We start from the raw sequence: 23,244 nt of genomic DNA on the forward strand, positions 1-23,244 counted from the left end.
TCGGATACGGCAAAAGCAATCCACATGATAGCCAGGTTTGTTATAAGTGTGCTCGACTGTATTCACTCACGCCACTACCCCGGGCACCCCAAAACATGGACGTGCACAACTACTCAAACATGCTGACCATGTACTAAGAAATCCTACAAGACTATAGGCTAGACAGAAGGGAACACGCACCACAATATGAAGAACTAGACTAGGAGCACGAAATAACACTGATAAAATGCAACAAACAAATACTCAAGTCGAAAAATACTTGGTGCTATCTGCCCAGAAGACTATGAGCCACAGTGCGCACACTGTGGCATAGTGGCGCACCTATAACGCATGGCATGGGCCTGCCAAGACATCAGAGAAATATAGAGGATCAAAGAACCGATGGGGATTCAGCAGTGAGAGGAAATGCTGAGCAGCTGAGACGCGAATATTCAGCAAGAGCTGACCGAAAGGGCTAGAGCGGCTGCGATATCCAGTGGACTCCCGGAATAGGAGGGCTGGCCACCAGTTTTAATTCCAAACAAAATGCTGCATCATCATCACCATCACCATCATCATCATGTAACATTTACTAAGCTGTTGCTACAAAAATCTGACTTCTAAGGTGCAATTAGAAACCAGAAAATTATTTTGAAAACTCTTTTTCACATACGAGCCGCGCCCCCAGCTGATACATCCATTCGGCGACAGAAGCGCCGCCGCGCCTCGATTTCGTCACAAAATTAGAGCGGCGTTAGTTCATAAATGTATATCCTATTAGCACCAGCAGTAGTAGAAGTAACAAGCTTGGCTTGCAATGGAGAGACCTCCATTTTGCACTCCTTATTTGGGCCTCGATTTACGATCATCCCATATCCGCGGGCAGAAAAAGGAAACCTATAGTTAAAAAACGGAGTTCATCAATTTATTTTTCTTTTACTTCAGTCAGCTTTATTTCTCTGTCAGATATACTTTAGCGGTGCCAGACATCAAAACTGCTTTGCAGCTTTTTTGCATGAACTCAGATCTTTAATGAACGCTTTCCTCGCTGGGGTGTTCTTTTCACGCACAGACTTTTACTCTGGAATAAAAGGAATCGGTGTTAATGCCAACGGCTGGCAGCGGGTGTCTGGGCACGGCACTCGAAATACGCTCAGTATAAGTGTGCCCGCACCTGTGCTCACCTCTGTACTCTGTCATGCAGGGCAATCGCCACAACTGTTTTCCCTTCGACTCCTGCTTTCCTTCTTTTTCCCTCAACCATATGGGGTTTGCTTAATAAGTTCTTCGTAACTTCCGTCGCTGATTAGCAGACGCAAGGCGTGTCTAGTATAAGTGCTTCAATACTTAAAAATCACTTATTTTAATACCTGTATGCGTGATGTAAGTACGCATGTGCTAACCAGCCCTTCACGTTGCCTGTATGTGTTTCCCTCCGGCAATTTTTTTTTTTCACTTTCTGCAGTAAGCACCTAGTTCACGTACAAATGAAGTCCAGTATGCCCCTCTTGTATGTCTCCGTACTTTACGCTGGTGTGACGTGCCATAATTTGAATTAGCAATTCAGCTATCAGTCTCCTTCAGCTGACTACAACCAGTTTCCCGGCCAGACGTAAACACGCCTTTTGGACAGAAACCTTTGACAGCCTGCGGTGAGTTGCTGGTGCCCTAAGCCTAGATGGTGCCGGGCGACCTATACTTCTGTCTGGCCCACGTGATGTAGGTTCAGACGTCGTGCGGCATTTTATCGTATTGTTCAGGGTGGTGGTGGGTAAAAGGATTATAATTTGACTGTTTGGGAGAAAAATGAATGTGGCGGGGGTCCTTAGACAGGGACTCCATTGGCTGTTGCTTCTTCCCGTGCTCTCTCGTTTACTTTGTTAGTCAAAGTGAACGCTGTCTTTCTTTTCATGTCGTATTGTTGGTTTCAGATGGCTGCAGATAATTCCTGTAAACATTTACTCGCTTTGTCATGCATTTGATTTCATCGAGAATTGTTTTGTATTCTCTTGGTTTACACATGGCTTTCAATTCTTCCAGATGTATTCGCAATTCCACCATACGGGTGAGCGCCACATCCCTCAAGAGGAAGAAGAAGAAGCCATGGGTCGCTGCCTCCATGAGCGGTTGATTCTCCTGCTGGTCGCGGCCACTCAAAAGTCGCCCGGCGTCAGTGCAAAGCGGGCCAGCGAACGACGGGCCGATGTCGTCGTCGGCTGGCTTCACCCGCCCCCGCAGTTCGTGGTTCCTTGCACCATCCAGCAGAGTGGCTTCGACAAGGACCAGCAGGACGCGATCGTCAAGGCACACAACGAGTACCGCAGCCTGGTGGCCAAGGGAATGCTGGAGAACTTCCAACCGGCGGCCGACATGTGCGAGATCATTTGGGACCAGGGTGAGCTTCTGCATTTGCATTATCGTCGCTTGCACAAAAGTCGTAATCACATGCCCTGCAGCTAGAGTGTCAGTGTCGACATGCGCCCTGTATGCTGGGCGCAGCAGCCAGCACTATATATAGGCTACGGAAGTGGCAGAAGGTATCACGATCGCTACAACTACGCGCACACCGACAAACCGACGTCAATAACTATTCGCCGCATCGGACTGGCTGAGGAAAGAGCGACTGCAGCGCCATAGGATTCGGGCATTGGTGGCGGTGGCGCACGACAACGAAAGTTTGAAAATTGGGAACGGTCCAGTAACGTTGCTCCGCGAGTTGTCGTCCTTTTTATGCTTACCAGTTCGCGCAGACAATAGTCCCCAATCCCACGGGCATGGTGCTGTTCTTTGAGAGGCCTGTACATTGCAAGAGACAGCCAGACAACAGTTAGCGAACCATGTTCTTTTTGTGTTGGTCAATATAAGAGCGGTTGCATTTCTCCTCGCGTGATGATTGCTGCATTAACGAGGCCTCAAGCGTTAAGGAACCTTCAGCTTTAGCAACACCCCTTCCAGAGGCAATAGCCTGAACGCCTGTAGTACTTGAGCAGTTTACGCACCACATCCTCAGCATTGTTCTTTCGGTGCTTTGCAGTTCCCTTTTTCTTCATGCCATTTACAGGCCACGTGTTCGAAGTGCAAATTAGTTTCGCTGAGCTCAAGGCTCCCTGTTTTATTAGATTCATGAAGGCATATTGCTAGTTACTTTGCTTTGCCGGTTGCTTTTGAGTTGGCTCAAGCCGAACTAAATAATTATTTACAGTCGCGTTGAGAGACTGTTTTGTAACAATACGTCAAGTGAGAGTCCTAGAAACGAGAGACTGCCTTCGTCGAACAAGTTATTGCGTCAGAAAGTGACCATAAAATGTCGTAATTCACGCCATTGTTACGGAAGTCTAACGCCAACGTCCTTGAAGGGCTCTGCTAACGCTTGATGCAGTGGGAGCTGGTGCCCAATGGAATGTATAGAGAGCTCGACGCGCGGAAAGGCTTATTGCTGTGTGGAGTTGCAAGAATATGTAATGACTTGAGGTCGCTGTGAAACCAAGCAGATGGAACGAAGTAGGTTGCTGCGGAAGTGCTTGTGAAACACCTCTGCGGCTCCTTTTGCTTCCGCTTGCATTCGCCGCCTCCTTACCTGGGCTGGAGTGGCGTACATATATACGGGATGTTGACGTCGAAACCGGCTTGCTTCAGCACTGGCAGCACTCATTGCACACGCATTGCACTGCCTTTACTCCTCATCAACATCGCTGCGACTTCAGCGGCGTGAACTGCGGAGTGTTGATGCTTACGACTACATGCTTTGCATTTTACGCTGCATCTAAGTGCGACGTCTGGAGCGTCTCGCCGCTTTCTTCCGTGATCTAGCACATCGTAACGCTTGTACAACTGCAGTGTCTGTTATCGTCGGCTGTCACCCGGCGGCACGCGATGTGCGTTGCACGCGGCAGTCGACACCCCAAAAACTAAGAGGCGCCCCTTCACGTGCACCGACAAGTCGGCAAATCCTTGCTACCAAGGAGCAGTGACGAAGAGAAATGCGAAGCGGCTCGCACTTGTAGGCGCTGGCGCCGACCAATGGGCAGCGCCTTCACAACTCGCCACTTGCGCCCTCTCTCAATCCTGAGCACTCCCTTTCTTTCCTTCCCATGATGTTTCGCCGCCTCTCGCTTTCCTGACGACGCAACCAGCCTCGCCGTCGCGATCTCGACCTTTGAGGCATTAACAGCTGTCGCGGTAAAAAATGCTGTCATTACCGACCGCCGGATGTGACGTGCAGTCAAGGACACTCGTGCTGCTCGAGCATAGTAGGCCGCGGCTAAATCGCAGTGAAGGAATTTGCGTCCTTGAACAGCAGCAGGTGGTAAATGTCAGGTCAGCCCTATAATTTCCGAAAGCACATCATATCCGCAAGGTCGCTTAATTGCGCCACACTGCCGCAGTTTGCGTGCACGGACTGCTACGGGGCTTTTAAATCCCCTATAACTACAAAACTGCAGCACATCAATAAAAATAACACTTATTCACGGGTGTTATACACAATAAGAAGTCTCCGCACAGTTGTCAGTGGGCTTGCGAAGTGTTAACCAACCGCACCAGCTTTAATTCAAACGGAATATACCTGCATGTTCTGGTGACGTTCGTTAAAGATAGGAACGAAGCGACAAGAAATGTGTAAGGGATCTGTTGATGCCCGCGGCTTTGTGGGAACCATCCGTCCTTTTGTTCCTGGCTCGGCACCGCACAGCGGCGGTTCCTCCTCGATAATCCCCGTCGATGCGCCGGCAAGAAGCGGGCAAGGCGAGGCAGACGGACAGTGACCAGACAGGGCCAGGACAGAGGCAGGGGAAGGAAGGGGAGCGTTTTGCGCCGATGGTGCGGCTGCGCGTGGAGACACGAGCAGTGACCCTGCCGAAGGAGCCATACGCCGGCCGCCCCTCGTCCTAACAAAGACTGTGTAGGTTTGAATGGTCATCCCTGCCGTGCGAGACAGGTCCGGGCGCTCGCACTTGACCGGGAGCAATTAAGCGGACCGTACGGTAGGCGGGCGTGACTAGCACGCGCCGTGGGGACTCTGGCGCGCAAGGACGCTGTGTGCCGACAGTTCTGGGGGAACGCGCCGGCTTAACGAAACGCAGCCGGTCAAGGTGCTGCCGCACGTTCAAAGGCAGCAACGACATCGTTGGCGCCACTTTCCAGATTTTGGGGGACTCCTGTCAACAGTCGACGCGAAGACGATAGTTTGTTACCCGCAAGTGGTGGCGGCTCGGGTGAAATCGATAATTGCCCTAGCGCTGGGAACCGCCAGGGTCACGGGTTCCCAGGGAGCCTGCGGCCCGTGAGGGTGTTTTTGATGCATTTTCGTGTGTTTCTCTTTTTACTTTGTATGGGAGACAGTTTGGGACTGTGGAAGTATAGGGCGTGGCACGTAAACATAGTGGGACAATTATTTTGAGGGCCATTCCTGTAGTGCCATTTTCTTAAAGCAATTGTGATGTTATTTTCATGTTGTGCATTTTAGGGAGAGGGTTTTGAACGTTGCAAGCAGTGGAAGGCGTGCCATGCAGTTCGTAAACCAACCATGTGTTAGTATGTTTTGACTTGGTGGTGGAAATGTGGGCTAGGCTCTGAGGTATTTAAAACCGGGCCCCGAAGCTTGGAAAAGGGTTCTGGGCTACGGTCAGATGTAATGCATCTTCGGCTATGCCGAGTAGGGGCCTCCCCTAGTGTCAGCCAAATGCACTTTTTTTGTTAACCTTTTTTTTCTGCCTCAAATTCTTTGTTTTAAATCAACTTGCATGTAATGTAAATTTCTGCACATAAAACTTCAAGTCGCACTGCCTTAATATCTGCATCCTAATTCGTCGCAAAACCGGCTCTGGCGGAGCACCCCTGGTGCGAAGAAAGCCTTCAGTCAGTCAGATCAACCAACCGTCTCTGGCGGTGGGCACCCCTGGTGCAAGGAAGATAAACAACGCGAGTGGACCAACAACTTTACTAAATGTAACCGCTTTCAATACTTGTCAACCAGTCTGAGCTATTGAGCAGCAGCATAAGGGCACGAGGCCTTCCAGAACTGAAGCAGCCACAATGCAACTAAATCCATCAATCAGCAGTATAGCCTGCCACTAAAATTAATGATCGTAATATGCCAGCAGTGAAATACAGAAAGGTACGAGTGAAGCCAATTAATTAATATTATAGCTTTTTTTAATGTTTGTGAAAGTGACTTTTAGGGCATCGTACGTGCCACCGAGTGGGAAACAAGCGACTCCACATATATCAGTGAACTAGCGGGTTCAGATTTGAGCATGAGCATTCCTCTCCTTTTTTTCTTGTCATAAAAAAAGCAAAAACCCCTTCTGTGAACGACGCGGCTTATTGTGTGACAGTAAGGGGTTATTCAACAAAGTACAACGAAAGCAAAAACAGTTGTGAGCTTTATCGGTACCAACGCTTGCCACATGTATGCGACAGATTTTTAAAAAATATTGAGTACAAAAACCGGACTGACACGCGCCACTTATAGGTGACTGATTTTAAAAATAGTTAACAAAAAAGATGAAAACAAGCAAACAAGGACATCGAACAGTTTTGAAACTTCCGTAAAAAGTTTAAAAACAGAATTTGGCTTTTCAAGTGATGCAGCCACTATGCAGGCCCTTTAAAAAAAATGTCGAAACTGCATAGCAACAACACCAGCCGTTGCTTCACAATCCCGTACTCGGTAGTGAGTAAAGTACCACTTCATGAATAAATTGCGTTAAGACGCCATGGCAGGCTAGTTGGTTCGGAGACATGATTAAGCTTTCAGAGCCATCGGAAACGGACTCAAAAGGGCGAAGAAACACGAGACAGCCCTGTGTATCATCTAACGTTTCTTCGTCCTTTTGTGTGCGTCTCCATCACACTAAACTTTTCACGATGTTCTTTAACAATAAAGCAGATAGTATTCATTGCTCGCCTGATTCAAGTAGGACATTTTCATTCCTACATCACATAAACATTTCGTTTTTTCCGCCACGATTTCTTTCTGCATGTGTGCGTCGAACGAATGCGCATTTGAAAGGCCACAACACTTCTTAAATTCGTGTAGCTTCTCGCATTAAGGTACCTCAATGCGCGTATTACCCTTTTCATAGGCCATAACACACGACATACATCAGATTTTGTCCTAATTACTGAGTTTTCAGACGCACAACAAAGGTTTTCTTGGATAAACATCAAAAGAACACAGTATAATCGTAGTTACACTCCGAGTCCAAGCCTAAAGAGAAACCTCACCCCTATGCACCATCCTCTGGTCTTGACAGCATTAATATATGATTGACACGAAACGATATTTAAGATTGGGGCACTTTACGTAAACATCAGCGTTTTGCCATTGTTGTTCTCGCTACTGCCTATAATCGCTGTCTGACTAGTGTATAATCTCATGGCACTTTTATTATTAGTGCTAGCTAAACACTGCCCTTTATTCGATGCCGCCCAGGTTGTGTGATGTCTTGAGATAGAGTAGCGCTCTGACCAGGTCATTTTGCCTCCTCTGCGGGCGCTGCCGGAAATCACAGTTAGGGTAAACCATTCACGTCCATTTTTTGGCTGATGTTGACTGTCGCCGCTCCGGATCGTGAAAGTCTTCGTCTTCACTCTGAAAGAGCCCGCCAGATTAACAGTATTATAGCATAGCGCATACCGCTCGCGCTGCCGCTTACCGTGTACAGCGCCCTGCCACTGCGCACGCGCTGATTGGTCCCAACGCGGCAGGCTTGCAGCTTGTTGCCAGGAGCGTGGCGCCATCTTGTGACCTCAGGGTGACCTGTGCATGCGCAGTGGTGCCTCGTGGTACGCGCTATGCTAGAGGTATTTATTGTTACTGTTCCGTGCGAGCGTGTGCATGTATGCGTCTGTTTGTGCGCCCTCGTGTGCGTGCACTTAATCAAACTTGTATCACTACAATCGCACAATGGGAATTATTGCATGGGGAAGTAATTCATGCAAGTAACAGATAAATGCATGCATGCTGAAATATACGTATGAGACAGAACAACGCACTGAATTAATCGTTAAAAGAACTGAACAACAAGAAATGCGGCGAGGTGAACTGAACAACATAAGGCCACTAAATGTCAAATACGCCACAGACAAAGAAAGAAATTACTTATGTGCCTCAGATCGAGGCTGCAGTCAGCAGGAGTAAATCAGCATCAAAATTGTTAAACACAAAGTAAAAACAACGAAAGAGCGCAAAAACTAAATAGAAACATTTCCGGGAAAACATAATTCTGAGCACAGGTCTAGGAGGCCATGCTTAGAAATGGCTGTAATGGAGCTCGTTAAAACGGATGCTTGGGCGCGTTGGTAAGTCATTTTAAAACAGAACAGCGCGCACTTTGACAGGGACTACGAGGAAGACACGACACAGACGAGCGCTGACTTTCAACTGATGTTCATTGCTTGGAACGAGGCATATATACAGTTCCTACAAAAACAAGAAAACAAACACCCATTCATAGATTCAAGTCATCTAAACATGCTGCACTGAACAAGGACGATAGCTAAAATCATCATTTCCCCCTCGCTAAATGTGCCAGTTCTTTGGAACCAATCGATAAAGTGGGGCTGCTGACGAAGGCGTCTTTTGACCAGGCGATGTGCGCTGCTTCAATTATTTCACGTGTTAATGGGTTACTGTGCTTGCTTAAAACTTGTGTTCGAGTGAAGTCAGGGTAGCAAGTTTTGCTGTCACAGTCTCTACAGTGGATGCCGAGATGCCATTTTACAGTGTTATGCACATTGTTGTTGTGCTCCTTCATGCGTTCATTGAGGCATCTCCCCGCCTGACCCACATAAAGCTTTCCACATGACAAGGGAATAGCATAAACTACACCTTCTTCACAGGAGACGAAGTGATTTTCATGACTGATGTCGCACTCTCTAGGAACGATATCGCTATTAACCATTTTGCACATCTCCCCAAGCTTATCCGGAGCCGAAAAAATAACTTTGACACGTGCTCTAATTGCTATCTTTCTTAGCCTGTGGGAAAAATGATGAATGTAAGGCACAACAGTGGTTTTTTTCTTTTTCCTTTCGCGTCAACGAGTCTACCCGTTACCCTTTTCTGTTTTTGCTCAAATTACTGAGAATAGATTCAGACACTGACACTAGCAGCTGCTTGGGTTACCCAGCCGTTATGAGCCGATCAGTTTGGTGAAAGAAGCTATCTTGCATGGAATTCATGCAAGATTTGTTAAGCGCATTGTGAAAGCATGATTTCGCCACTGCACTCTAAACAGAAAGGAGTAAAACGGGAATAAGTTCCTTTTACAAAGAGGTGTGTGCTATAAAGGACAACTTAGTTTCTTTTTACTCCCGTATATGCATACTTGTGCGCAGAGTTTGCGCCACGTGCTCCGTATGCGAAGTCGATAGCTCTTTTAATAGCCGCCGACTGGAGACCACGCTTGTGGAGATGGAAGTCAAAATCCTGTTCTTTCAGCTCCTTAAGCGTGGCCTTAAGCTGGCGGCTGATTATAGAGCTATCGACTTCATTTACGGAGCACAGGGTACAGATAATTTTCTTCCGCAATTTAGGTATTTTCAATAAGCGCAGTTGACTAAGTGACAGTGCATGTACTACTGCGGTTCTGCCCACCGGCGGATGCGTGACGGGCTGCTTTCTTTGCTTGTCGCTCTTTGTGCCTGGTCTGCAGACCTCGCGGAGGTGGCGCAGTCGTATGTGGAGCAGTGCGCGCCCCGGACGGAGGCTCCGCAGGCGCGCGATTTCATCGAGCAGGGCCAGAACCTGTGCGTCGAGACGCTGCCAACCTCAGCAAACGAGACGGGCATCGAGGGCTGCATCGCCAACTGGTTCCAGGAGTACACCGATTGCCCGGAAGGAATTATCCAGTCCTTCAGGAACGTCACCGGCCTGGAGGAAGCTTCGTGCGAACATTTTACCCAGGTACGACTTGATCGCTGGCTCAAAGGAACCCCCGTAAGGGTGAATCATGGAAGGTCTGTATTAAGCCCGCCATACTATTCTGTGCGGAGATAAGGCGGTAGCAGCTGGCACACGACAGAGTAATTTGGAGAGGGCTTTTGTCCGGCAGTGGGTGTAGTCAGGCTGATGATGATGATGATTTCTCTCTGCGGTCAAAACCCAAGCTGTCTCCTTCCATCTAGCTACCATTGACGTCAGGAAGGCAAACTAAGTAACAGATTATTGTATTTGATAAAAAAAAATCTCAGAACGACTACGAGCGTGTAACGCGAATGTTAGAGCGTTAATCGTGGTGAGACAGCAAAAAAAGAAGCTGAGCGCAGTGCCAGGGGGCGCTTGTACGCACCCTTCTTCGGCAGTAGGTTTCGAAGCAACCACTTCCCGCAGCCGAGGCGAACGCCGAGATCACTACAGTCGGATACAACTCAAGAACAAAGCTGTTTTTCTCTGTCAAAACCCCCCCTTCCAGCCAATGGCGTCGGCCGATTCTCATCAACCTGTTAGTGTGGCAATGCAGAGGGATGGAGGAGACTATCCCCGACTGGAGGGACGCGATTATTCTTTTTCATCTGCCACTCCCTGCATTGTCGTACTAGTAATGTCAAGAGAATCGGCCGACGCCGTTGGCTGGAAGGGGGTTCTCTGACCGAGAAAAACCGCTTTATTTTTAGTTGTAAAAGAAAAAAAGAGTTCAGCTTAAGTTAAGGACAACGCAGCGAGCCATGGAAAGAAAAATGATAGGTGTAACGTTAAGAGATCGGAAGCGGGCAGAGTGGGTGAGGGAACAAACACGGGTTAATGACATCCTAGTCGAAATCAAGAGAAAGAAATGGGCTTGGGCAGGGCATGTAATGCGAAGACAAGATAACCGCTGGCCTTTAAGGGTAACAGAGTGGGTTCCAAGAGAAAGTAAGCGTAGCAGGGGGCGGCAGAAGGTTAGATGGGCGGATGAGATTAAGAAGTTTGCAGGCAAAGGCTGGATGCAGCTGGCGAAGGATAGGGTTAATTGGAGAGACATGGGAGAGGCCTTTGCCCTGCAGTGGGTGTAGTAAGGCTGATGATGATGATGATGATGATGACTATAGGTTACCCATCGTCTCCCACCCTCTTTTCCCCATTTACCTCTTTCTTCTCGTCTCAAAGGGGAGAGGGGCATTTCTTTCTCCCTACTTTTGCATCTGCCAACCGAGGCAGGTGGCGTTGCGGACACCGACGCCAAGGACGACGGCTCGAAACAGAGGAAAGGACTAAAGAAAGCTAACGCTCTTAAGTTAGTTAACGCTTCCTAACTTGGACGGCAGCAGTACAGAAAATTGGACGCGTCGGTTATCGATCATCATAGCGCCTGTGTCACCTTTTTTTTTTGCGTTCGTTTCTGTTACGTCGCTCTATAGCATTATGGTAACCTCGAAATCACAGTGCTTTAGCTGCAAAATAAAGTTACAGATCTCATTTTTGTTAGCCTCGTCCCATTTATCATAGTTATTGCGTTTAAAAACGAGAAGCGTCCGGAATCCTTCGGTTTCCGGAGTTTCCAATTACCTCCATATTGGACTGGCTGTATAACGTTGTTGCTGGTTTTAGTATGACAATCTACTCAATCATTAAATCTATATTTACAGGCATGTTGTTCACTCTTCACTTTAAATTAGCACCCAAACAAAATTACATGTATTTACGCCAGAGATATTGAACTAACTCGTCACCCGCTGTATCAGGATGTCATCCACAGGTTCGCCAGGTTACGAAGAGAAATAAGCAGGAGGCAGTCTGATGAAGCTACTTTAAGTGTCTCGGTTCAAGCAGTAAGCAATTATTCACACTGCAGTGCTTCCGGCGCACCATCGCGGTTGGTTGGTTGAAAGTCAAACAAGGAACACGGCAATCAAACTAACCGTGTTACGTTCCCGCCTCCTTTCTTTTTCTCTGTCAAGATGAAATTAAATAAACTGTACAAATCTGTGGAGAGAAAACTGGAGAAAAAAGTGGTTGCAGATATCAATAACAAGGTCTGCGGTGATCTCGCGCATGACAAAACTTTATGTATTTCAGGCCGGCGTAAAGCTTATCGCGCTACTCTAAGAGAGCTTACTTTGCCTCATCTTTGGCTATGGTTTCGAAGATTGTAATGACAGCATATAAGAGATTATCGTATAGGGGTAAAAATGCTGGTACGCTGTTCGCCGGAGCGCCTCGATATTTCTTCGCTCCACTGATTTACTTCAGCGGTGAATTTTGTGTCGTACATATTGAAACCGTTTAAGTCACTTGCTTCCCAATATGGATGACTCCACTGCGTAATTCTCTCGGTAACCGCGCTAGTGGTACTTTTTTTTGCCTCTATAAACCTGGCAACGACACGACTTGTCATACGATGTATTTACACCACAGTTTCACCCTTTTTGATTACCTTATTGTTCGAAATCAAGCCGTTATCGCCAACTATTTTGGCTGGGCACGCGAGGTGGTGACCGAGTTCCTATCCATTGCGTCTCTTTGAGAACCGGCCAAGGAACGGTCTCTCAGTAGCCCCGTATAATCGCACACTTTCAGTACATCAAACGAAAACGCGCGTGCCTTTCTGAACCTAAAGTAAGAAGCAAAGATCCGGACTTGTGTCGACGAAGGACGTTTTAGTTTCTTTTTTGCCCAGCATTATTTGTCTCGGTTGATCTGCGATGGTATACATTAACTGAAAACAATATCAAAGGAAACCGGCGTTATTTTATTTAATTGTTTATTAATGTCCTTATTTTTAACTTCAAATTAGGAAAACTTGCACCGAAAAGGTATACACGCGCGTTCATCTTGAGGGAACTGGAGTGCTTTCCACCACTTTGCGAACCGAGCTCCTTTAGAGCGAGGCATAAGCGAAACACATGAAACAAACGGCACAGCAGGTAAGCTATTTCACTTTTCAGTTGCCGCGGTGGCTGAGTGGTTATGGCGCTCGGCTGCTGGCTCGAAAGAGGCGGGTTCGATTCCGGCCGCGGCGGTCGAATTTCGATGGAGGTAAAATGCTAGAGGCCCGTGTACTGTGCGATGTCAGTGCACGTTAAACGACCCCAGTTGGTCGAAATTTCCGGAGTAATCTGCTTACGGCATCCCTCATAGCCTTTGTCGCTTTGGAACGTTAAACCCGCATAAACTAAACTAACTAAACTAAACTATTTTACCTTTCGCCCTCGCTGCAGCTCATATGGTCGCGGAGCCAGTACGTCGGCTGCGGCTTCGCGCTCGTCCAGTCCAGTGACGGTGTGACGCGCAACTTGTACGCGTGCAACTACGACGAGCCGGGCAACCACGTGGGCACGGCCGTCTACCAACTTGGTGACACGTGCTCGTCCTGTCCGGCCCGCACCACGTGCGTCGACGGGTTGGGCCTCTGCCGCTTCGATCACCTGACCACCAAAAAACCGGCCAGGGACCCGGAACCAGAGGGCGTGCCCAGTGGCGGCCGGGGAAACGCTGCTGTCCTTCGAACTCTGTTGCTCAGAATGCCGATGCACATTCTAGTCTCCGTCTCGCCCACGTTATTCATTGCGCGATAAGATGCAAGCTTTATGTTGATTACGCGGGCGCCAGCCCTGCTGCACGCCGGAAAATCTGGATGCATAATCATCAAATTTTTTTCGCTGATGATCTTTCATATTGCAGTGATTCTCCTTAAACTAAATGTTCGTAAACGCATACGCCTCCATTTATACAGGGCCGGTGAGAGCAGCTCGTTTTCTAGTACATTTTTAGAGCGCTGCTCTTAGGCGCCCGTTCCTGGCTTCCGCGTCGAAGTCGTCGGCGTAGTCCGCGTAACCGGCGTAACCGGTTGTCCATCTAGCAGAGCGAAACTCTGCCTGGAAGTTGGCTATCACGGGAAGGTCCCGGAGGGTGGCTAGTAAAATCACTAGTGACTTTAGTGGTCAGCAGCAGCTTAACACGCCACCTGTCAGCCGTGACGAGCTGCGCTTAAATTTTGCATTGCCGGTCATCTTAATCATCAGTCAATTTTTTTTATAACCCTGTGCACATGTAGACGGGCTGACTGTCCGAGTGAAAAGCGTAACTCCACTCGCGTCCGTTGAGATAGAGCGTTTGTGGCGCCTTCGTCGCATGCGGCAGCCCGCATTCGTGGCCAGCTTTGGTGGCTTTCATGCATGGGTATAGAAACACCAGGCGGTGTAGTGCAGCAGTGCATCAGTTACGATCGCATTTCATTGTTCAACCGCAGTATTGCATTTTCTTTGTTGTTGTTGTTTTTTCCTTTTTGCATGTCTGTGAGACTGCCTGCGTAGCAATAAATATGCAGAACGAAAGGCCCTATGTTGAAAATGGGGTACTGCGCTAAAACACACGTACAACAGAAGAAGCAGTGGACAGGACCGGAAGTGGAAGTGGACCAGAAGTGGAAGTGTCGTCCGTGTTTTTTTTTCTTCTTTTTATCGCGGTACCTCCATTTTCAAGCTGACCATCCACCAACTAGCCCAGCTTGCCGCACTACTACGAAAGGTCCTATCCAGGGACAAGGTACCCCGCTACAATTTCTTGATTATATTATCTATATATGGTTCCAATGTTTCCTTGATTTTTAAATCATTTGTTGCTCTTTTTTTCACTGCTTCCTAATCAATTCTCTTACATTTGCGACTCCATTTTTTCCATGATCCTGCTGCTGCATCATGCGAATGCAGGAGACACTGGTACACCCAGTGCTGCCATCCTCCTTTCACTATACGGACTCTAAGTTAGAACTCCTCCGGTTTCGTTCCTCGTCGCTGATTCCCCTTCAAGTCTGGTCTTCTCTGCAAGCACCATATCGTTGAGTTTTTAACCTTTCTCTGACCTCTTTCACTGTGACCACGGTTATACTTGTGATCCTCTCTTCAGGCAACTCACCAATCATTCGTCGCAACCCTTTTTTCTCCTTTTTGACAACTTGACTACCTTCGTGCACAATGTCGTGATAATTCCTCGTGCTTTAAATATACTGATACCTCTCATCGCGCTCTTGCCTCCGGCTGCGTTACTGGACACCACTCTGCTGTTTCTCATGGTTTGCATATCTGTAGACTGCCTCCGGCTACATTTCCCTCCCTCGATCCTTTTTTCGACCATGATCGGCACGCGTGACATGGTCGGAATTTTTTCGCAGTAGAACATAACAAAGCCATTTTAAGGAATGCAGCCAATTGCGTTTTATTTTTATGAATAACAGTCGACAAAGAGAAATGCGCTGACTGGCTAACGACGCAGTTCTTTATTTTCTGTATTTTTTCTCTGCATTTTAGTGAAAGGGATGATACAACCATGGGTGCTATTACTCTAACTAGCTGTTCTGGTTCCACTGCAACCGATCCCTGATTTCCCTCTGTTATAGAGGTTTCGTACTGCCTCGATGTGAGCTTGTGCCTTTTAGGGGAAGTGGTATTGCGGTGGCTTCTGAATTTGGCCTTGACGGCCAGTGTTCCTTCCACGAATAAGGTTTTGCCACTCCTAACTGCTGTTCGACCTCCTCCCAGTGCACTAGACCAGCACGACAACGAAAAAGCTTGTTTAAACCTTCGTTATTTGGTAATAGAAGAGAGTACAAGGATAACTTCATTCATTAGTTTCAAAAAGAATGAAAGGAACGGAACCTGAGGTCGAGCCTATGTGATGAGAAGACGTTGCATCGTTAAGACCTCCGCGGCTCACTCGAGGACCCGGCATTGCACAGCCAGGTCCCAGGTGAATAGCGTGACCTCCCACAGCTCAAAAGTACTCAGTTGCAGGATGTCTCGGCGAGCCCATGAGTCATAGGATGTGGGCTCTATGGTTGCGTTGACTACAGAAGGCGCTGTCGAGGTATAGATAAAATGCGCACGACGAAATGAGGGCAGTAAATGTTCTTTTTCCGGATCTTTATGCAAAGGTACTTTACTCAAGCGCCACCTCGCAATATGACTGAGTTATGCACACATCAAAGTGAGAATATTAAAACATGTTTCGAAATAAATCTTCGTGCCAACGGCATTGCCAAACTAGAAAGATTACGCCTGCAGGTGACAGCAGCGAGTGAGCTACGAAGTCAATTTGTTTACACAAATCCAAAAGGAAAATACTGGCTACCATTATGGGGGTGGTTGACTGTGATAGTTATTTCACTGGCGCTGGCTATTTAAAACCTAAGAGCAGAGCGCCAGTGAAAGGTGCTAGTTCTGATGGCACAGTCGGCCCAATAAGATTTGACGTGCTCAGAGCTTACAAGATGCGGAGGAGCTGGACCAAGCCTGCAAGACCAAACCAAATCGTTCAATTGCATTCATAAGACTTGCTGTCTTGCAAAGCTTTCGCGTGAGCTCATTGGGAGTTCAACCACTGATGAGTTTGCCCCCCATCATAAGTGCGAATAATGCCAAGCAGAAAATGAAAATCAGTCCAGGAATCCGAATGCAGCTCAATCTGTGTTTTTTTTTGTTTTTTTATTTAACCCGCAGGAAAGTGGGCATTGCACAAAGACCCCGACCGCGAAAGACTGACTCACATACAAATCTTAATGCCTCTCTTTTTTTTTGTGCTGATTAAACTCCTGAGCAATGTCGTATTCGGTCTAGACGAACACTGATTTTTCCTTCAAAATTCAGTAGCTTGCTGTAAATTGCTTACCCCAACCCACAAAAAAAGTATGAAAAATTAAAAAAATCTCACAGGAAGGTTACTACTCTTTGACAGCTAATTTAATGGCAGTTATTACGGTACTTGTATTTCCAGATATATTGATATAGAGAATGTGAGACAGACTTCTTATCTCTACACTTAGTGCTCTGTTTAGTTTTCCACACGTACTCCTTCTTCGATTAGCGCGCCTCTCCAGTCCGCCGCTCTGCGGACTGCATCGCCCTCGCTGACCTTCTCCTCCGGAGCCGCAGCAGATGCACCGGGCTGTATTCCTCCGCCCTTGTCATACTTTCCTTCTTTCTTCGACGGCAACCACTCTTCGGAATGCGCCTTTGGCGGACAACATGCGGTCACACATTCCTCTCACTCGCCATACCCTCCTCTCCCTCCACGGTAGTTCTCCTCCACTTCCTTGTGGGGTAACAACCCTCCATGTGGTTCCCGTGGAACCCCTCTTCGTTTACGCATTCCTACTCTCTCCCCATACCTTCTTCCGCCCACGGTAACAATCGTCTGTTTGGGGACTTGTCCGCTCTCGCCATATGCTCCGAATTCTACTGCAACCAAGTCCAGAATTCTTGAAAATCAATTTTACTTATTAGGCAATTGTGAAATATTGTAAGACACCCTTTTGGAAATATTGAGAGTAATGGTCGAGTCTTCCGATGCCTGATAAAATTTATCTTATTAAGTTTGACCTCCGCTCGCTTCTAACATTTACGATGTCCGTAGACCATCGCGCCACCTGGCGGTGTGAGAGATACGCCAGGAAGAGGGTACCTGCGGCCGGCCGGACTGCCGCACAATCGCATTTCTCGTTTAGCCAGTAGCGCACGCTTAATCCTGTTGCTTCCTAAAGACACGGAGACGAAATGCGAAATCAGACGAATGCGTTGGTGCCTCAGTATGCCGACCGGGCATCTACAAGCGTAAATTCAATTCTCGGCCGCGAGGTATTCAGCTGAAATGCGAACACGTTAAGAAACTGGTATGCGTTCCGTCACCAGTAAAAGTATATAGTGCCGGTTTCATCTCCTGGGATTTATGCATGAGTACCAAGGCTAATAAAAACGCAGCTGCTTGGCCTTCTAAGGTAAAATTCTAATCGTTTTGCTACGAAAAGTAAGCAACGCTTTCCAAAGGCATTGGCCGCAGAAGTAAAAAGGCGGATGAATTATGAGAGACTAACGTTTATTTGAGACACTATTTGAAGCCTGACGACTTCTAAATCACAGAGCGGCATGCTGGCTATATTAGAAGAACCGACAGAATCATATAATACGACCTAGTACTGTGCGGTATACCACAGCCTTGACGACGTCTATAAGTGCAGGGGTGGCTAATTACGCTAGTAACCTTGTCATTTAGCTGCTGAATTCTGCCGGCGCCACACTATGGCTGTATGAAACCGTGCGGTCAAAATTCTCTTATTCCACCGTCCCTCGCATGGCCGAACGAGTTTTTATGCCTTCCAAACTCTGCGCATGTACACTGTCACCACCATGCTACGGCACACACAGGCGAAACAGCGTTAGCCTCTTCCCGTCAGTCATCTTGGATTTCGTCACGCCACCTATAGACCGTGGACATTGCGAATAGTTAAGGTTACCATAAGATATTAATATGGAACGTTTGACGATAGCAAAAACGTTAATAGCAAAAATGACAAGCCTCCGGAGGGGAGATCTGCGGATATATTCATTGTTAAAGTAGAGTCTTACGATATGGAAAAAAAAAATTGCGTTCATAAACAGCTTCCTGGTGAAAAATACGCTTTTCCAAAATTTATGGGTATGCACCCTCCGGATGGTTCCGGTGGTAGCCACCTCCGGTTACGTACTCCTCCACTCTCGTCATACCTTTCTCCTTCCACGGTAACCACTCTCTGAGTGGTTAGCATAGCCTCTCGGAGTGCTTCCCATGGCGATCACCCAACAGTTACGCCGACTACTAATACTGCAACTAAATTCGCCGCGGTGGCTCGACTGCTGACAAGAAAGACGCAGGTTCGATACCTGCCGCAGTGGTCGCATTTTAATGGAGGCGAAATGTTTTGCGATGTCAGCGCATGTTAAGAACCCCAGGTGGTCGAAATTATGACGAGCCCTCCACTACTCCGTCCCTCATAGCCTGAGTCGCTTTGGGATGTGAAACACCATAAACCGAACCAAACCACTACTACTACGCCAAAGCGAAGCCCAGTAGCGGGCGCTTCACAGCTCTCGCTATAAAAGGTATACTCCGAGACTGATATTAAGAATATTCAACTGATGAGGAGGCAGTCGGACGGAGATAGTGTTCGAGTGCACAGATTCAGCGCGCTCTCCTTTTCTTCCTCACTTCGGACTTAGATATACAGATAGATAATTGCTAGCCACCCTTTTGTACTGGGGTGGTGACCAGTGTCACCTATCCACATAGTAACGCCATCGGCAGGTTTTCATATAGGCAAAAGGCCATCCAGCTTATTTCTATCTTGCAGTGGGGTGTTTAGATTGGGCTTGACATCTTGGAACGGTTTGGCTATAAGCTCGGAGCTGTAAAATATACACGTGCGAAGCGAACCAACTCAGGTTTTCACCTTCACACAGGGTACACACCTTGCACAACCATTCAGTGTAAGTTCTTAGCATCGAGAGCTAAATACATCAATTTTTAGCACCACTCGGTTCACACTGTTTCGTGAACTGCGCTCCTGGCACAGCTCAGGCGTTGCAGCTGATACTGAGTGCGATAGCATATTGCCATACTGCTTACTAGTGATCCTGTATATGCTCCCGCAGGGAGCAGAGTTGCGCGAAGGTCCGCCATCATTTTCGAGTCTGTGCGGGAAAGCCACCGCTCGTGCGCACAGGGGCTGCGTTCATGGGCTTGCTGTGTAGAGCACTTGGGCTTGTTTTTTTTTATTTACGTAAAAATTGCACCCGATCGCAATTTTTTAAGCGTAACGCCAAAAACTAATCTGCGATTTGCCGAGGGTGCGCATACAGGATGAAATAAACCGCCAAAGGTTAACAGCAAATTGTTGTCATGAGTCTACAAATTGACGAAAAATACTAGAAACGGCCTGCGAGATTTTTTTCTGGAACAAGTAACTTCAGATGAACAAGCATCCCGTTCAGGATGGGGCAGCGTCTGTTCCGTCCTGTCTTCCTCTGTGCGCGTCTTAAGAAAAAAAAAAGAGTATTGCGGTGAATTACTTATTTCACAACTAGCACCGCCGCGTGTTCTGTGCGAGTTATGCACGGAAAATATGAAAATGCATCTCCCTAGGACCACATAAAATGACTCTGCAGCTTGTTACAGGCAAGCAGACTAAAGCTTCACCAATGCGTTGAACAGGCGAGTCTAACCTAAAGAAAAAATTTCAAGCTCAACTGCTTGCTTGCCAAAAACATTTTACAAAATGTACCCCGTTGCTAAATGCAGTGAAATGACGAACCTTTAAAGGACCTTGAAAGTACTATTTCTCTTTGATTTTATTAGCTTACCTAATTTTTAGTGAAAAGCATCTTTTCATCTCTGTTATTAAGTTATAATTCGTCGCGCTTAACGCGGCCCATTCTCAAAAGCCACTTCAATCGCCGACGCACTTCAGCCGCCGAACATCCAAATGGCAGTCCGTAAAACGCTTTGCCGTTTCCAGTGTGGTTTCTGCAGTTTGGCGCACTGCACGCGCCATAACTGACAACTGCGTGGCTGACTGTCACAGCAGAACCCCAAACCTGACGCCACAGGTGTGCACGGGAAATGTGTGAAATGTAGCCGACAGCGTGGGCTCACGTGAGGCGTCGAGCTGACGAGGGGTCGCTCGGCACTGCGCCTGTGAAGTGAGCTTCCCCGCGGATAGTTGAACACCTGACGTCACGAAAATCATGTGAACACCTCTCGACGAATGGCGTTCAGAGCGGCGAGGGAAAACACGCGCAACTATGCTCCATTCTGCGAGCGCCGCCATGCGGCCGAGCGGCATGTCCTGGCTCGTGACAGAGTGAGGAATTAAGACCACGCTTCCGCTCCGGTGAGCGCTGCTGGTATAGTTCGCCATTCGATTAAAAGCCCCTTTTGAGTCACGCTATGTATGTCGGCGACATTTTGGTGGAGCCGCTGGGTATCGTCCCATGAACGCTCACCCCGAGGACAATTCTGGCGCTCATCCGCGACGCTTGGAAACAACACGCGTCCACAAAGCGAGCCGCCGCCTGCGAGGCCCGGAACCTGAGCGTCAGCCACTGACGACGTCGGTGCGTACCATGACGTCCACTACTGGCAGTCAGACAGGTCAGCCTTCCGGCACTGTCCCACCGGTTGTAGTACTTTCACCTCACTCGCCGCCATCCTTCCATGGCGATCGGTTCGAGGATGTCGAAGACTGGTTGGCCAGCTTCGACCGTGAGGCCACTTTAAACCAGTGCGACAACGACCGAAAGCTACGAATTGTGTATATCGCGTTCCAAGACTCTGCAAAGACATGGTTTGAGAGCCATGAGGCATCCTTTACCAACTGGGAAGCATTCCGACGTTAGCTGCTAGCCCCCTTCAGCACAAACGCACGCAAGGAAAACGCCGAAATTGTCCTTCGCTCCAGGTCACAGCAGTCGAACGAAAGCTTAGCCATGTTTACAGATGTGACACGTCTCTTCAATCGGGCTGACCCTGCCATGCGCGAGGCTACGAAGGTGCGCCACCTCATGCGTGATGTGAAGGAGCAGCTCTTCGCTGGCCTCATTCACGTCCCTCCAAGAACCGTCGGTGACTTCGCCAAAGAAGCCACGGGTATGGAACGTTCCTTGCAGGAACGCAGTGCGCAGTACGGTTGACAGGGAAGTGTTGCGGCCACCAACTACTGTGCGTCACTGCCAGTCGCCGGGGACCAGGCGATTCGGGAGCTTGTGCGGAGTGTGGTCCGCGATGAACTGCGTAACCTCCGCTTTGATGCTCCACCTTCCAGTGTTGCAGCTAAAGCCGATGCCGTCCGTGACGAAATTCGGCGAGCGGTCCAGACATCACTGGCACCACAGCCAGAGGCGTACACCACCAGCTGCAGCGAAGCCCTTATACGGACACCACAGCCGGAGCCGTACATCATGAGCTACAGCGAAGCCCTGCGAAAACCTGCGTCGGCGCCGCATGCATACCGTCCTGCTGCTGAACCAATGCAGGGGTGCCTTCCCCCCGCCGAGCTGCGTGACCCGCGCCCTGTTCTACGAAAAGCGGACGTGTGGCGCACACCCAACAACCGGTCGCTCTGCTACCACTGCGGCATGTCCTGGCTCGCGACGGAGTGAGGAAGACGACGCTTCCGCTCCGGTGCGCGCTGCTGGTCTAGTTGGCCATTCGATTAAAAGCCCCTTTTGAGTCGCGCTACAGTTGTCGGCTACAATATGCAAAAAGAGGTTGTTTACTAGAAACGGCAGGCAGTGGTGATCGCACCCATAATGGTGTTCACATAATGGTGCACAGTGCGTAGAAGTGGCATGCCATGCCAGCATCTCCCCAAAACCTACATGATGGAACTATCGAGTGACATGTTCCAATTTCCAGAGTTCCACATTTTTCAGTATGCCTTCGGGCAGCAGCATTTTTAGGAGAGAATTCTGCGACAGAAATACTCGAATATTAAGACCCATATGATCACTAAAGAAGGATGGATAGCTAGGCGAGTAGGTAATAATTCATAGTGGGTGGTACAGTGCAAACTAGGCGACGGACAACAGCAAGAAGACAACACAGGCGAGCGCTCGTCTGTGTTCTCTTCTTGCTGTTCATCATTTAGTTTGCACTGTACCACCCACTATGACCCATATAATCACCTTACCTCCTGAGCTTGCAAAGCCGTGAAGATTCTGCGCCACGCTAAGCGATGGATGATGCCACCCTACCCTTAACGAGAAAAGACCACTGAGAAAGGATAAGTTGTTAGTTTGCGTTGAGGAACACATGAATGAACTTTGAGTGATACTTTTCAGAATTATTCTGGAATATCTTCTAGTGGCTTTTTAGAACTTTCAACTTTTTATCTAAATTCGACTTTTGCTAAGTGGGAAAATAGCTTTCATCTTCAAAAAGAAGGAATCTGCATTAGTTCATACATTGTTCCCATTCTTTGTGATTTACTTTTAGCCAAATATGGCCAGCCACTGCGAGAAAGTTTTGAGGGAACCAATGTTTTTCAAGATTTTAGATTTGTAGATGACGTTTCTGTAATTTTCGGCATCAGCTCTGGCTTTTACGAGCACGATGTCTTTAACACACTCACCATTATTCGTGAGGGTCTTAACACACTAATCTTGATGCACGAACCTCCGGATGATAAAACAATTCGGTTTTTAGATCTAAAGATAGCATTCATTGACAACGGTGTTTGCTGTGCATATGATCCCCGCTCCAAGGATCCACTACTTCACTTTCATTCGGCTCATTCCAAACTGGTTAACGGAGTTATTGTCAATTCATTTTTCAAGAACGCTAGCACCCCTTTTCATTGGTTATCCGGAAAAGAACGGGCGTACTTTGCAAAGCGCGAAAAACGCGATTAGCACTTTTTTTTATTTCTTGCGCATTTTACCTGTCTGCCATTTCTCGCGCATCAAGCCATGTGTATATATACATGTATATTTCAAGAATAAACATAGATGAAAGTCAGCGCAGTGTGTGTCCCTTCT

The 23,244-nt window shown here is 47.9% G+C and overlaps 1 protein-coding gene across 1 annotated transcript; it reads left to right on the forward strand.

The window, feature by feature from the left end:
- The first annotated feature begins 2,025 nt into the window (after positions 1 to 2,025).
- LOC144118930 (venom allergen 3-like) lies at positions 2,026 to 14,393 on the forward strand. The gene is made up of 3 exons (XM_077651696.1): positions 2,026 to 2,374; positions 9,639 to 9,889; positions 13,123 to 14,393. Exons 1-3 carry the CDS (start codon positions 2,083 to 2,085, stop codon positions 13,477 to 13,479), a joined length of 900 nt encoding a protein of 299 aa, XP_077507822.1. The 5' UTR covers positions 2,026 to 2,082; the 3' UTR covers positions 13,480 to 14,393.
- Positions 14,394 to 23,244: the final 8,851 nt, after the last annotated feature.

The sequence above is a fragment of the Amblyomma americanum genome, chromosome 2 (assembly GCF_052857255.1).
Source record: "Amblyomma americanum isolate KBUSLIRL-KWMA chromosome 2, ASM5285725v1, whole genome shotgun sequence".
Taxonomy (NCBI): domain Eukaryota; kingdom Metazoa; phylum Arthropoda; class Arachnida; order Ixodida; family Ixodidae; genus Amblyomma; species Amblyomma americanum.